The sequence below is a fragment of the Lepidochelys kempii genome, chromosome 15 (assembly GCF_965140285.1).
Source record: "Lepidochelys kempii isolate rLepKem1 chromosome 15, rLepKem1.hap1, whole genome shotgun sequence".
NCBI lineage: Eukaryota > Metazoa > Chordata > Testudines > Cheloniidae > Lepidochelys > Lepidochelys kempii.
The window spans coordinates 27,649,098-27,664,899 of record NC_136394.1 but is presented as its reverse complement, the minus strand read 5'-3'; the positions used below and the strand labels follow the sequence as shown (position 1 = coordinate 27,664,899).

The window sequence follows — 15,802 nt, the reverse complement described above, 5'->3', positions numbered from 1 at the left end:
GGTGCAACCTGGCACAGCTCCATTGGCTTTCCTGGAACGAGGCTGATTTACCTCTGCTCATGCTCTGGCCCATACCCTGGCGCATTACTTGCCGTGATGGACATTCTCTTTCGGCTCCGGCAGCAAGGACCTGATTCTGGTCTCACTGAACCCAGGGGGACTCTCTTTACTTCAGCGGCGTCTCTCCTGACTTACACCATGTCACTGAGATCGGAATCAGGCCCATACAGCGGTTGTCCTCGCCCCTCGGATTGCCTCCATTTACAGACAGCAGGGATGGATTTCCCCACGGGAATCCCCTACGTCCTGCTCAGCACTTCACTGTGTAATTTGCAGGTGCCCGAGGGGGTGAGGCAGCCACCCCCCACAATGGAAGGCCGGAGCCTTTGTTCCTACTTGGAGGGACAGAAAGGGGCACGTACTTCAATTGCTTCGTTCTTGGCTGTGAGCTGCCGCTCCAGGTCCGCAATCTGGTTGGCTGAGGACTCTTCCAGCTCTTGCAGAGAGTTCTGGAGGTGCTGAATGTCCTTGAGGAGTCGGAGAATCTCCCGGTCCTTCGCCGCCAGCGCAGCCTCAAGCCTAGGCCCTGAGCACAGCGAATAGTTCACTTTATCCTGCAAGGAGATCAGGGCAGCGTTAGCCATCCAGCCGCACTGCCCAGGGATTCTGATCAGAGCAGAACCTGGCTGGCAGCCCGAAAGCTCCAGATTCCAGCCCATGGGTTATTGAGAAATAGCCACAGCGCAGTGCTACCTACTGCTCCCCAGGGGTCGCCGTACGCTCTGCCTGCTGCGTCGGGGCTGGTTACACTCCGTCACTCGAGGCAACAGAACCCGGCATGACCCAGTACCCTACGTCAGCTCAGCTGCTCGATTTCAGCAGCTGTCTTGAACAGCAATGGAGCCCCTGGGCTCTGTCTCGCAGAGCACAGCCGCCAACTTTGGCTTCGCTCTGGTTAGCTGCCAGCTTGACAGTCCGTGGGCCAGGGTATCATCCGGCCAGCTCCGAGAAGCTGGGTTCGAGGGACCAGATTTTCAGATCGTTTCTGTTCCCAAGGTTCCACCTGGCTTAGAGATTTTGGACATGTGTTTCAGGTATTACAGGATCCAGGAGCTGCACTATTCCTTGGGTGGCTTTAAGCCACCTTAGCACCCTCCCAGGACTGGGCTAGTTGAGGGGTTGGAGAAAGCCCTGGCATACCTGAGAGAAGCCTGGAGGTTGGGCTAAGTTCCAGCAGCCTCCCTGGCATGCCCCGCACTGCAACACCAACGCTCTGTACCAAGGCTTGCAAGGGGCTCCTCGAGAGACAGCCTTACGGCTGTCGTCCATAATGCCTGCACCGCAGGAATCCTCCCCTGGCCAGATCCCTTCGCACCTCGCCAGCCCTTTGCCATGGCATCAAGGTGCCAAAGCAGGGGTGAGATCGGAGATAAAAAGGCTGAAGGAAAGCAAAGTGCCCCAGCTGGCAAGCCATGACTCTGCACAGGGAGGGGCGTTGCCTGAATTCTGGGGGCTGAAGGAGGTGGGGTGGGGGGGGACACAAGGCCAGATACAGACAGGTCTAACTGGGTGCCTCCAAACTAGGGGATGATTTATTGCTGTAGGACTGACCCAGGGCAGCCTCTGCTGGGCAAGGCCTTCTATTGACAGAGGATATAGACTGAAAAACAAACAGATATTTAAATGAGCTTACTAGAGGCAACAAACCAGCTGGAACAAGGAAGCCAGAAGCTGGGAAGGAAAGCACCAGGAGTGTCCACCTGTATATATTTTTATATGTTGGCTTTCATTAATGCTGCATGAATCAGTCTTTACAAACCCCAAAGATCCGGGGCTCGGTGCGAATTAACACTCCTGGCGCAGTGCGTGGGACCCAGAATTAATGCTGGTTTCTATCCCTCTAAAGACCTGATGCTGTGAAGTGCTGAGCCCTGCGAGCACCCATTGCTGGAGCAGGGGGTGCTCAGCGCTGTGCAGGATTGGGTCTTCGGGTTTTTGTCTGCAGCTCTGAACTCAGGAGACCTGGGGCTTGAGCCAAAGCCCAAGCAATCCAGTGGAAAGGCTCCCACTGACTGCGGCGGGCTCTGGATCAGGTCTGCCAGCAGCACATGGTCTCCTATCTACAGGAACAGGAACCCGCTTTGTCCCCTAGGCAAGGCTGGGGTTGCCGGGATTCCCATCCTGGTACAAGCTATACTGGCAAATGCATTTCACTGGCATAGCTGCATCTCCATTGGGAGGGTCTGCAAATACAGCTATACTGGCATAGTGCAGCTCTTCCTGTACAGTTATACTGACAAACCACAGGCTAGACCTGGGAGAAATCCAGGATTCAACCTAAAACCCTGTCACCTGGGACTTTCACTAGCACTAAATCCATCCCAACAGAGTGAAAGGTTGGGAGGGGAGAGGGGACAGACGTGTGACGGCAAAACCGCTCCAAGCACCACAGACTCTTCTACCTCCTCTGGAGTTTCCAGCAGGAGGTTCTGCTTGGGCTGGCGTCTAGTCAGCAACCATCTGACATTTCCCACCCGGATGCTGTGCAAAGGGCCTATCCACAGCTGGGGAACGCTGCTGATTTGGGAGCAACAGAGTTTCTTCTACACGATCCGCACAACATTAGAACGGGGCGGGAGAGTTTACGAACTCCCATTGGGACAAAGGCAGCTGTGTGCTTCACAGGGATGATTTTGTTCCATTGGCAGTGGCATTTTACCCGTCTGAGGATGGAGTTATGATGTCTAATTGGACAGGGACACACACACACAGTCTTACGCGGTTCCTGCTAACTGAGGCCCAGATCCCCAAAGCAACCTAAATACCTTTGAGGATCGAGGCCTGAGCTCTTATGCACACACTCCATGGCCCGCTTGCTGCCCTGGCTTCCAGCAGCAAAGGTGCTTCGTTTCTCACTCTCTGGAAAACCAGGTCCTTCCCAAAGCAACGACGTGCCCAGTTTTCGGCTCATGCGTGCAACCCAGCCCATGTGCACAGGCCATGTGGGCCCTAGCACAAGGAAGTTTTAACCACCACTGGAAAACCATGCCCCTCAAAGTTTCCTGCGTCCCCGACTGCAGACTCTGGTTCAGCTCCCCAGCTGGCGTATGTCGGCCTGGCTGCAGTGAGATCTATGGAGTGAAGCCACTTTCCCACAGCTGAGGATCTGACCTGCTGCGTGTCGTTCTTCCTGAACGTCAGACTTCTGTCCCTTACCCCGCTGGGTCCTTGTGGAGAGCAACAGGCCAGGCGAATGGAACTATTTACACACGCGAGCTGCTCCCGCAGACTCTCCACCTCCCTCTGGGCTGCCTCTGCGCGCTGCAAGGGAAGAAAGTGACACGTGTCAGCAGGGCTCTCCGTTCCACTGAGCTAGCCAAGCAGTGACATGCTGTGGGCTCTTCCTCGGCTGAGCTTTTCGCCCAGTCTAAAGCTGCATGGCGTGGGGGGGCCGCCCTCATGCTTAATCTGCAATGAAAGAGGTGCCGGGGCCCTGACCCAGCAAGCCCTGGCACAAATTAAGCACCGGCCACCCTGCAATAATACTGAGGTGGGGTCAGAACAACACTACGGCAATGACCCAGGCTCCAGGTATGCGGAGCCCAAACCACCTTTGTTAAGAGTGTAAGTCAGGAAGCGGACGGTGAAAAGCCAGAGAGGGTATTACAGGGTGTTCACCCCAGCAAGTGCTCACTGCTTCCACTGGTGTCGAGGGGACGTTTGCCTCTGTGCGGGTGAGAGAACAGACCCCCTGTATGGGCTCACTGTCCACATGGATTTCAGCTAGTCCCAAGGGCAACAGCCATGAAGAGCACAGGGTTCTGGTGTATTCAGACCCAGGGGTCAGTGTTGGCCCGTTACAGAAATAGGGCTGGCCGTGAGGTCCTGGTCTGGATACAAACATCCCCGAGTTCAGATTTGGTTTGGCCCCCGCTACCATTTCAATATGCTACTTAATGCCATACAGCAGCACAGGTGCCACAGTGCCTTAATCCATGTCCTAATCACCTGTACTCATTAACAGTGCCAGGCACCACCGTGGGGGTGTCAATCCCTGTCCCAACCAAATCCCAAGGTGGGTAATTACTTCCTACTCATCTAAAACTCCTCCTCATTCCAGTTAGACATTGTTTTCTTCTCTTCCTGACCTAAACTCTTGTTTATTGTCGCTGTGCACTGTTAAACAGCTGCTAAGTTCCACCCCAGAGGTGGCTGCCTTTCAGTGAAGGGAAAAGTGATCCCACACATTGTTTGTATGTCATTGAAAAGACACTGATTCCTTCTGCACGAAAGGCCATATCTACATGTAAATTGCTACTTAGGAATATTTGTATTACTCATGCCTAGTTTGTATATACATTTTTGTGACTTCAAAAAAACACAACCCAACCAATTAGGGGGGAGGGATAGCTCAGCGGTTTGAGCATTGGCCTGCTAAACCCAGGGTTGTGAGTTCAATCCTTGAGGGGGCCATTTCGGGATCTGGGGCAAAAATTGCGGATTGGTCCTGCTTTGAGCAGGGGGTTGGACTAGATGACCTCCTGAGGTGCATTCCAACCCTGATACTCTATGATTCACATGGAAATATATAAAATGAGTAGTAAGTACTCCAGAAACGTATACAGCTCTGAATGCATCATTTTGCTCTAGGCCCCAGCAATGTCCCTGCCTTAACCGCCCCCCCGGCCCTCCCACACCCCCAGATACTGGGGCTGATGGTTTACAATACTGATGACTCTTGGACGATGGCGGCACGTCCCAAATAGCAGCGTGATAACTACAGCTCAAAACAAAGAGATCAGGTCAAATATTGCTGTCAGGGACATCAGGGCTGTCTCTGGTGCCCGTGTGGCCAAACCCTCGTACTTTTAAAGAGCATCGACGGATAAAAGTGTTGCCCTGTTCACAAGGAGTCTCCTTCTCAATGTCTCCTGGCTAATGCAGGAGTGTTCCCGGTAGGAACTAACGAGCAACCATGTCACTCTGAGCCATGTCCGCCAGGCTTGGGTTTAGTTCCTTCACCCACCCTGGGATTCAGCTGCCAGAGCTGTAAGGAGATCCCATGTTCACTGAGTCAGCTCCCCCATCCCGAGAAGCCCCAAAGTGGCAGATCCAACAGGATACAAAGGCTCCGGTGGTGCAACGGACACGGACAGAGCCCAGGGCAAGGGGTGGAGCGTTTAGCCTGGGCATTGCCATCAATGGCTGTGGGACCCTGCGCCCACCCAGATCTGCCTCCACTGCAGAACGAATCACCTCAGTCCCTGGATAATCGCCGGGAGCAAAGGGAAGGAAATCAGTTATTTGGGCCGTGCCAGCTCGATATTCAGTGGAAAGAATTTCTCCTCACCTGATTGGCTTTTTCAAGGTTTGTCATGATCATTGCTACTTCATCTGCCCTGAGACAGCAAAGCAAAAAACCAATTAGTTGGAAGGAGGCAGAGTGTCCCCACAAACATTCCATTGTGTTAAACAATCACCCAGGTCTTTGTTTTTTTTGTTTTTTACATTTAATTGAAATATGACATTTTAGCCATCTGTGTGCAATATGCATAAGGCAGCCTTGCAAAACGGTCATGGAAACGTACCGACCTAGGCACAAAACCTTCTTGCCCACTCCTGCGGCAGACGCAGGGATTCATTGATGAAGAAAACACTAAAGATATTTCACTCGCCCATCCAAAATAACATTCCCACCCAAGGAGTGGAATTGTGCTGGGTGGGCTTAATGCTCATCAAAGGGGCCAGAATGACAGCCCGGATGATCAGTATGCTGGTTATTCACAGGTCAGATACAACATGGGCAGCAGTCGCGCAAACTACCCCACCCTGCCCGCTCTGGAGCGACCACTTCCCGGGGTTAACAGGAGTTCAATCTCTGTGGTCCAGTCAAGCCTTGGATTCTCTGCTACACTGCCAGCAAGGAGGCGGTTCGTGCCAGCTATGATGTGAGTGTTACAGAGTGGGCATCTGTCCATCAGGAACTGGCTGCAGGCCATCCCAGCTCGTTTCACGCCGGCCAACAAACAGCCATGAGATGGGAACAATTTCGGGTCATTAACAAGCCATGCCCATATGTAAGGCGGGGATCTCGACATGAAAGGCTCCCTCTCCCACTGCCAGTTCTCTGAGCCACCCACGGCCTCCAAATTACTTTCCAAAAGGCCTCCTTCCCTCTTGATCTCAGGTTGTTTGTCAATGAGGAACACTGGCATCTGTTTAATTGCCTCCCACCCACTATTCCACCAGTCGCTGAGAGCTGGCACAGCTACTGGGTACACGGTGGCGGATTTGTTTATTGTAGGAAGGTAAATACTCAAAGCCTCTAATTTGTGATCTCCAGTCCCAGCCATGCAACACCCACTAGCTGGTGAATTAACAACATAGAAACAAGCCAAATGAACCCAAAGAGGGGAGAGTCCAAAACGTGACGTCGGAAGAGGCAAAGATACCAAGGGATGGGACAAGCCCTTTTTTCATCCCCATCATTCTGTGCATAGCGGCTGCAATCCTGATCAAAGGCAAAATTAGTTACAGCACCGCATGTACAAATGGCATATCAAATTATCAAAGAACATCTGCTTTGGTATGATATGATTAAGTGTTCCGACTCTGCTGCGTAATGGGAATGAGCGAGCGTGTGTGTGTGTGAACACGCGCTGCTGTGTTAGCGAGACCGGTGGAACATTTCAACAGCTGTAAATGTTTGGCAGCCTCCACGGCTAGCGGGAGCCGAAGGGAGGGAAAAGATGTTCCTGACTCATAAAAGTAAATGGCACCCGACCAACAAAAATAAGAACAAGCAAATGTACATTTAATGAAGTGGAGGAGCCCATTAAACATAACCCAGTGACTGTGCGCTCCCCCTGCCATTAGAAGACAGCTGAAGGTAGATTTGCATGTCTGGAAGGATCTGGGAAGGTCCAGAGATTTTTAGGAAGAACTGATTTTACCTTCTTATAATTTCTGAAGTCCAGACCTAAAACAAGACTGTGCAGAAGTTGGAGGGTGTTTGGATCTGGGGTCTTATTGGAGGTCCCTCTCTGACAGAAAACCTAGGAACCTCGACGCCCCACCTGGGACTGGCTGACTTCCCAAGTCACTTTCTCAGACAGTTGACACGGCTTCTGAAAATCTAGTCTTTTCTTTGATGAGTCTGCCCCATCTTCAGTGCCCCCTTGCTATGCTGCAGCATCTGTGCCATGCCACCCAAGTCTGCCCTTGGATACGTGGGTGCAGCCAATGGGCAGAGCTGGGATTAGAACTCGGTGCTTCCTCATTCCTTCCTTTTCACTCAAACCATTCCATCGCATGTCTGAGGCCTGGCAGACACGGACCAAGAAACCCCCTAGCCATGACATCTTTATGATAGCTCACTTGCTCGAGAAAATGACCCAGATCCCTGTAGAGACCCCAAACTCAGAGTAGTCTGCTGACAACTGATCTAGGGTTTGTTGCGTCTGTCTCAAATATCCCCCATGAAGGTGATTCTTCTGGGACCTGAAGCGATGGCTGGCTAGCTCTGTGATGCTGCTTGGAGACCTTCAGCCCTGTTATGTTCACTCTGCTCTGGTGGTAAAAGGCTGGATCAAATGCAAGGGGACTCTTCCAATGGTATAGAATTAGTACAGATATCCCTCTGTCACCCCCACTCCCATCTCCTAGCAGGCAGTATGGGCAGAGTACGGCTGGAACTGCCTCTCGAGAGGTCACAGGCTGCTGGATGAAATGAAATACTGACCAGGTGCAATTTAGGGTAGCTTTGAGGCTGCTCCCAGTTGCGGGGGGTTGGGGGAGCCCAGTTTGGGGGAGGAGTAAAGGTGGTGTGAAGTCACAGTTGCCCAGCCTCTTGGTGTGCTGCACTGAACAGAGCTTGATGGTGACAGTGGCATGTGTGTAGGTATACACCACGCGGGTCTGTACCCACCTATATACCCAGTGCCAAACAGCTGGCAGGAGAGATTTGGCAGCCGGTTGAAGTGGTTAGTATTAGATCCACCATACAGTGCAATGCCCCGGCATCAGAAGCATGGGGATGACGGGCCTTGTTCCAGCTTGGTCCCTCTTGACACATCCCACATGCAACCCGAAGACCGGGCCCTCCTCAGAGGCTGTGGCCAGACACAACGTCTCTGCTTGGACCGTGCACGGCTTTGGTCGATAGACAAAACCGAGTGACTTACTTTGAAGTTGCCTCTTCGTCATATTTACACCGCAGGTCGAGCAGCTCCGTCTGGGTCGCCTTTAGTGCTGACCAGATGGAAAAAATCAAACACTCAGTAAGTAACACTCCCCTTGGAAAGAGATTTATTGGTTGTTGGTAAAGCACCGGCCGGTTGGAAGGTGGATCAAGCAGCCTTTGGCAGGCTCCCACTCAGCCCTCTGCTCTGCTGCCATTCAAATCAATATTTTTTTTAAATTTTTATGTGAACTGATGCAAAACCAAGATGCAGACAAAGACAACAACACTGATAGGCTTTAAAAAAAAGTCACCATGTTCCTAGACTTTAGGACCAGTTAATAGATTTTCGACCCAAACCTTTTTGGAGTTCCTGAAACGTTCAATTAGCCTCTGTGTTGCTAGTGAAGGGATGAACACTTTTCATGCACCAGCAACTTTCTGGGTTCCCGCCAGCAGCAGAAATAGAGCACGAGAACCAGAGAAATTAAACCTGGAGAGATCTAATAGGCCCATTCCTCACCCTACGGTACAGGCCAGATCTTCAGCTGCAGTGAACCAAAGTCGCTCTGTTGAAGTTAATGGAGCTGCATTGATTTATCCCAGCTGAGGATCTGGCCCTCTCCTTCCTAGTTCATTATCCACAGTAGTTTCCACTTCCCTGGGGAGACCAGAGTCTGATACTGTCAGAAAGTTATTCCTGGTAATGGGGCCAAAGCCTGGCCCTAGAGAAGCCAATGGGAGCGTTGTCAGTGGCTGCAGTGGGGTCAAGATGTGGCCCAATTGCCCCTCACTTAATTTCACCCCCATGCTCCTCGCTGTGCCCCCTTGCACAGCTCGTTCCAGTCCATGGCACCCAGATCTCCTCCTCTCTTCTCCCTTGTGTGACCATAACCCAGCCAGTGGCAGTTTGTTCAAGACCTTTAGCAGCTGCTTTTCCTGCCCAGTTTGCCCTTCCTCCTGCACCATGGCCCTGGGTGGTCCAAACACAGGACATAAGCGTGGTCCATGCTGGATAGCGGCAGAGCACGGTACTGCAGGACAGATGCCCTGAGTACGTCCACACCTTTGGGAGAGCCCCACAGAGACGCTGTGGGCAGCGTGGCAGGGCAAAGGGGCGCGACAGCGTCTATGCATCCGCCTCTAGGCAGCTATTGACAACAGGCTACAGGGCAGCTCTGTGCACCAGGAACACAGGAGAACGTCTGAGGCCACGAACACGCAGCCTCACCAACTCCCTGCCTGTAGCCCCCTCCAGAAGCAGAGCCAGAGTGGGTGCAATTTCCCCCTCTGGCCGGCAGACTCTAGGGGGCAGGCACTCAACCCCTGGGGCCAGTAAGTCCTTAGGCACAATTAAGTCAACGGAGTCACAGTGGCTTAGTGGCTAGAGCATGGCCTGGAACCCAGAGAAGTTGGGTTCTACCCCTGGCTCTGCTGCTGCCCTGATGGGTGACTGTGGGTAAGTCATGCCCCTCTCTGCCTCAGTTTCCCCATCTGTAAAATGGAGATAATGACACCGACTTCCTTTGTAAAGCCCTTTGAGATCCAGATCCCACTGAAATCAGTGAGACTCTCCCTGTTGACTTTACTGGGGGTAAGATCAGGCCCATACTTTGGTAGGGCTAGGCTGGGAAAGCAAGTACACTTTGATGATGACAAAGGCCAGACAGGTGTGATGTGCCCCTAGAGCATATTCTCCCCTTGGGGTGCACCAGTGACCCCCAACTGCTCTGCCAGGAGGGCATTGATATCCGTGCACCCAGAGGAGAAGAGTCAAAGCACCACTGAGCCTTACCCACATCTGGATCTCCAGCCAAGGGCTCAGGGACCCAAGCTGGGCAGGACTTTTGGACGTCACATCTTTCAATACCTGCATGTAGCACTTTGATCTTTTCTTCTGCTTCTCCCAGCCTAGCTGCCAAAGTGATCTGTGCTTCCTGTAGTCCCCTGTGAAGAGAAGGGTCGGTATCAGTGATCACCTTCTGTGTTCATACACAGCTAACCCTCGGCCAGCATGAGGCCTTCCACCAGCCATGGGGGGCTGACTCTCAGAGACAGCCGAAGTCACTCCTGTTCTGCTCTCCCAAGGGTTGGGAATTCACTACGAGCTCCGCTTCATCCACAGTGTGCCATCGAGCTGCTCATTTATCCTTTTTAACATGTACTTAAAACCCATCATTCAGATGTTTCCCTAGAAAATTTATATGCCTATTGCAGCCAAGACGTTTTCATGCTGCTAGAATTGTCCACATTTCCATTAAAAACCTCTATTTCCAGGGGTTTATAGCCCAGGCCGTAAAAATTCACTTCAGGCTGAAAAACTTGGCATGTTGGATCTCAGCCCAGAAATAAATTTCTTGACAAAAATTGGTGAAAAGAATTAAAGATCTACCTATAGATAAATAAGAGCGTGAAGAAAAGAAAATCCATTTGGCTCTTTTGGAGTTCCTCTAAGAGTGGAAATGAACCAGAAGCGAGTACATGCCGTTAATGGACTCCTTCACTCTGCTAAGCCTACAGGGCTGCTGTGTGTGCTATAGCATAACTCACACTCGCTCTGGATCCTGAACACTCTCACTGCAGACACAGGTGCTGTCCCAACCGTCCATGAGGAATTTGCACTGGATGGACTTTATAGATACATAGGCTGCCAGCCTCACTGTTGACCCAGGGGGATGGTGAAGCTCCGAGCCATGTTTAACCATCTCCCGAGCCAATGATCAGTGCAGCAGGTTGACATAATAGACCTTCCTAGCTCGGAAGGATTGGTCACCACCTTCTGGGTCAGTTACTAACAAGCTATCCTAACAGCAAGTGAGTGCACTGAGAATCGAGGTTTCCAGGACCCTCTAATCGCACATGCATTGCGCACAGCTGAAATACTCTTCGTTAGCTAGCAATCGGTGTGATCCGGAGAGAGACAGCAGCTGCGGAAGGGTTTCTCCACTCAGCCATACCGTCGCCTCGACACTGGGGGTGCCCAAGAGTGGCTGGTAAAGGTAACGGGGGAGCGGAGCATGAGCACCCCTTCCAACCAGCCGAACCCACTGGTGTCGGGAGGAGGCAGAGGCAGTGCTCCGGGACAGCTGCCTGGTGTGCCATCGTCCCCTGGCAAACCTCCAGGAATTAAAGCTGACCCAGTCAGCCTCAGCGCCCGGGAGATTTTGCTCTGTACCCTGTAAGCGCCTCCTGACGAGGTGGAGGGAATAGGGCCCATGCATAGGCACAGGTGGGGAGACCACAGCAACTCAGCTCTGGCGGGGCTGGCCTTCCAGACACACAGTCTCCATGTACGGCTTGGGGCACCCACGTGATTGGAAGGCCACAACTCACGGTCCTCTGCAGTCCTGCAAACCCCGCCTCGAGCAAATGATTCACTGGGGACAGCGCAAGCTTTAGCATGGTGTTGCCCCTCCCTTGGGCTACCCCACGTGATCTAGCCCATTATCGGGGTGGCCTTCCCCACCTCCTGTTTCGCTGGAGGCGTTGGCTCAGCCAGACAGAACTGCACCACGCAATGAACGGCTGCAGGGCAAAGATCCAACGCGCAGCAGTGTCATTAGCAGGGAGTCCGTAATGCTGGATTCGGTAGCCACAGAACCAAAGCACAGGTCATCCAGCCCCCCAGATCCACGGAGTTTGTGGCAGCTCCCCAGCAACCAGGACATTCAGATCTAGGAGTCAAAACTGAGGTCAGCACTTCACTCTCAAGCACTGGCTTCCCCCAGCACATGCCAACACCCTGCTAGCCTCCAGCCGTACCCGGCCCAAACTGGGCCCGTCCCAGCCCATAGGCCAGCAGAGACTGTGCTGACGGGGGTTTCTACAGAGGACTAAATCATTTCCATATCTGCTCCCTCAGCCCCTGCCTCCCAGCCCTCTTGCTAGCTGCTGTCACAGCACGCTCCGAGACAAGTCCTCGAATAGCCTAACCACGGTGTCACGGCACAGTCTGCACCGTCCCTATCCCCAGGGACCCACGACACAGAGTTAATTCCACAGAGACTCTCTGTCAGTCCAGTGACTGGGAAGCCAGGCCTCCACGTGGAATCTGTGACTCCCGGAGGCCCCCAACAGCCTTGCAGGAGCCAAGCAGCAGAACAGGCCGAGTTCCATTGAGAGAGCCTGCAGAGGAAGGGAAGGCCTTGCCCTGTGCGTGCTATGCTGGATGGGACCCCATCTGTGGGGGCAAAAGAAGTAGGGGCAGGCCCAGAGGTGGATGTGAGAGTGGCTCCTGGGTCGGGCTCACATTTTCAGTAGAAGCCACGAATCCTGGGTGCCCACCTTGAGCCCCTCCAAGGCCTAGATCCTCACAGGGATTTAAGCATCTAGCTTCTGCAGCCGCAATCCCTTGGAGGATCTGGGCCAAAAGGCCTAATTTTCAGAGATGCTGATCACTGATCACTCCCAGCGAAGTCTTTGTGAACCGGGCCCACGCACGGTTAGACAGATGAGGCAGCGTGCCTTGCAAATCGTCCTCGTCTCCTGGAGTAGCATGGGGCGGGGCTGGGTTTATTTAATTAATCTGAGGTGGGAAAAAAAGCAATCAGGGAAAAGTTATTTTGCATTATTTATAACCTGTGTTTGGCAGGATCTTCCTCCAAAAGAACTGCAAGGAGGGTTTAAAGCGCATTCATTTGTTTATCAGCTCTGCATGCTAAGGAATAACAATGAAGTTCCATTGAAGGAGCCTTTGGTAAACTCTGGACTGTCAAAACTGAAAGGCCAGTTAAGAATGAGGTTCATCTGTTGGGCTATATTTATCCAAATCCTCCAAGCAAAACAACACATGGGAGAAAGATACGAGTTGGTGATTACCATGTTTACCAGATGGGCATAGGAAATGAACTCCCAGTTCTAGGGATAATGGTACAATGACCACGACAGTGTGAATGCAAAATACACATGTAAACACACACACAGACACAATCTTGTGTGCAAACATGTCTGTCACTCAAGCACATCTTTGCCAATGGGTCCTATTTCAGACTGGTTTGCATTGACCAGATGATGACCGCAGGCAGAGTTTTTCTTTCTGGCACACGACGCCCTTTTCCCTCCTCAGCAGCCCTGAATGAGGTTGCATCCATGGAGGGCTTGAAAAGCTCCCTTCGGATCTTGGGAATGCCACTGTGAGCACCAGGCAGAGGGGGTTGCTCTAGAGTGCAGCTGGAGCTCCTGCACCTGGACATGAGCCCGATTGACCAAATCCAGTCCCAATGGGGTCAAAAGTCACTTCCATCAGGCTCTATTTTGGGCCCATTTCCTCCACACCTGCTGGCCTGAGACTCAAACTCAGATCCCCTACCAGAGCAGGCTGGGTGCTGACAGGCCAGTCTGTGAGGTGAGGAAACCTAGATACCAGAAATAACTGGGGAAAGAACCACTCCTCCTCGGTCAGTCACTGGGGCCTCATCTTCCCTGAGTGACCTGGCCTGACTTGGCACTCGTACAGGGCCAGACTGATCCAGGGACACCATGGTAACTCCAGAGCCTCTGTGCTGGGATGCCAGGGCTAAGAGTTTCAGCGACACCGAGGGGATTCAGGTGCCCAAAGCACTCATTAATTTGAATGAAAAATGGGAATCCAAATCCCTTAGGCAGCTTTGAAACTCTCAAGTCATGGGGATGGGCCCAGTAAGAAACCTCCACAATAGAGGAGACAGCTGAGATGGGTAGGACAGGCAGAGGACGGTGCCCGGTGTGACAAAGCTCAGAGTCTGGCCCAGTGTTGCCAGAGCAGGACATGCGAACCTCAGCCCAGCTCGCAAGAGGGAGGAGCACAGAATAAATGCTAGGCCGGTGAGAAAGAAGGTGAGGATGGATAGACAGAGCTGTATGGTGACCTATAAAGAGGACAGACAGACAGACTCACATTCGCACCCCAGGCAGCTCTAGATCATATTTACTTTTTGGTTTTAAGGCCCATCCTCTGCTACTCACGTACTTCTGTTTTTCAGCTTCATTTCTCTGCAGCAAGGTGTCTGTGAAAAGTGCTTTGCTGTTGATGCTGGTGAGTCTGGTTCCCTCCGACACTGTGAGCACAGCTGGAGACGTTCCCCCTCTTTGCTCTGCGGGGGGGAGCAGGGAGAAAAATTCACATAAGCAGCATGACAGAAGCGAAAAAGCAACCACTTCTTCCAGGGCCAAGAGATCAATCTCAGGGGGTAAAGAATCGATTTCCAGAACTTCAGCCACGGAGTTAATACATTCTGCAGGTTCCGCTGGTCAATTGCGTTAGAGGATCACAGCGGGGCGTGAAATCCTGAGTGCAGCCCAAACCCTGCCAAAGTGGCAGCTTCCTGGCTAGGTTATATCTGCTAATAGTCTCATTCGAACCACTTCAGCTCCTAGTGGCGGGAATGACCAGCAAAGCTGTTTAAGCTATGCTACACTGCGCCTCCAACCTGGAACACAGTATGCCTGCATGAAACCAATCTTCTGCATAAAAAGCTCTTAGAGCTCAAGACCCATCATTATTTACACCCTGGGTGGCTGCAATTTTCATGTGATTTGCAGAAGTCGGGGGGGGAGGGGGGAGAGTGTAGCTTTCTGGACTAGAATACTGGAAGCCAGTAGTCTCCAGGCTACTCTGTACAAGTGCTGTGCACTAGAACTGGCTGGGAAATTATTTTTCTTCTTTTTTTTTTTTTAAAAGACAAAAACGGTTTTTTGTCGGGAAATGCCAGTTGGTCAAAACCAAAAGTTTTTGTGGAAACTTACCAGGTTCAATGAAACTTTCATGGGGGAGGTTTCGGAGAACCAGGATAGAATTTCTGGTCAAAACCAGAGAGAGATACACATATCCCCAGCAGGCTGCTGGAGTCTCAATCGCTCTTACCCAATGAGTATTTAATTATTTATACAACTCTAGCACCTGATGAATGAGAAAGGGCAGGGACTCAAACCTGCATCTCCCACACCCCAGGTAAGCGCCATACCCACTGGGCTGCTGGCAGGAAGTTGGGCTTGCTTGCTCTCTCTCTCCATTTTTCAACCCTTTCTTTGGAATGCTCTAGATTTTGTTCCAATGCAAAAGGAAACCGTGACATTTTTCACAAAGTGGAGTTCTTGTTTCCGGACAGCCCTGCAAAGCACCCTCCCAGTCCCAGTGCACATTGCAGGATCCGGCTGCATCGTCTCGGGCCCTGCAATGACTGTCTCGCCCCAAAGTGGTTCGCACCCCAAACGCTGCTGTACTGAGAACCTGACAGGGAAACTGACCATAGCCAGCTGTGAAAATGACCTCCTGGATTTCCGACAGGCAAAAAACCAGACAAGCTGCATGAAGAGCAAAATAAGCTACCTGGGCCAGTTCAGGCTCTTTTTCAGCTGTAACGATCTGAGGAGTCATTAGTGACACAGTAAGAAACAAAGGTTTGTTAAAAATACAAGACCAGATCCTTAGCTGGCATAAATCAGTACTGCTGCCTCGCCATCAACAGAGCCGTGCAGCTTAGTGGGGAGAGCACTGGACTGGGACTCAGGAAACCTGGACTCTATTCCTGGCTCTGCCACTGGCTTGCTGGGTGACCTTGGGCAAGCCACCTCCCCTCTCTGTACCTCAGTTTCCCCATCTGTAAAATGGGGCTAGAGACCCTGACCTCCTTCGTAAAGCTGTTT

General features: G+C 52.0%; 1 protein-coding gene across 14 annotated transcripts in view; it reads right to left on the bottom strand.

The window, feature by feature from the left end:
* CUX2 (cut like homeobox 2) overlaps positions 1-15,802 on the bottom strand; it is a 228,743-nt gene that overhangs the window by 27,319 nt on the left and 185,622 nt on the right. For 10 of the 14 annotated variants that reach the window (XR_012155035.2, XM_073312590.2, XM_073312602.2 and 7 more), the window contains 6 exons: positions 14,127-14,250; positions 10,050-10,126; positions 8,184-8,250; positions 5,351-5,399; positions 3,172-3,321; positions 423-614 (listed from right to left, as the gene is read on the bottom strand). Coding sequence is in view for 13 of the 14 variants with exons in the window: in XM_073312590.2 (XP_073168691.1) it covers positions 423-614; positions 3,172-3,321; positions 5,351-5,399; positions 8,184-8,250; positions 10,050-10,126; positions 14,127-14,250 (659 nt within the window). In the remaining variant the exon portion in view is untranslated. Of the gene's footprint in view, positions 1-422; positions 615-3,171; positions 3,322-5,350; positions 5,400-8,183; positions 8,251-10,049; positions 10,127-14,088; positions 14,251-15,802 lie in introns of those variants that run through there. The other 4 variants (XM_073312603.2, XM_073312593.2, XM_073312594.2 and 1 more) reach the window with 2 other exon arrangements.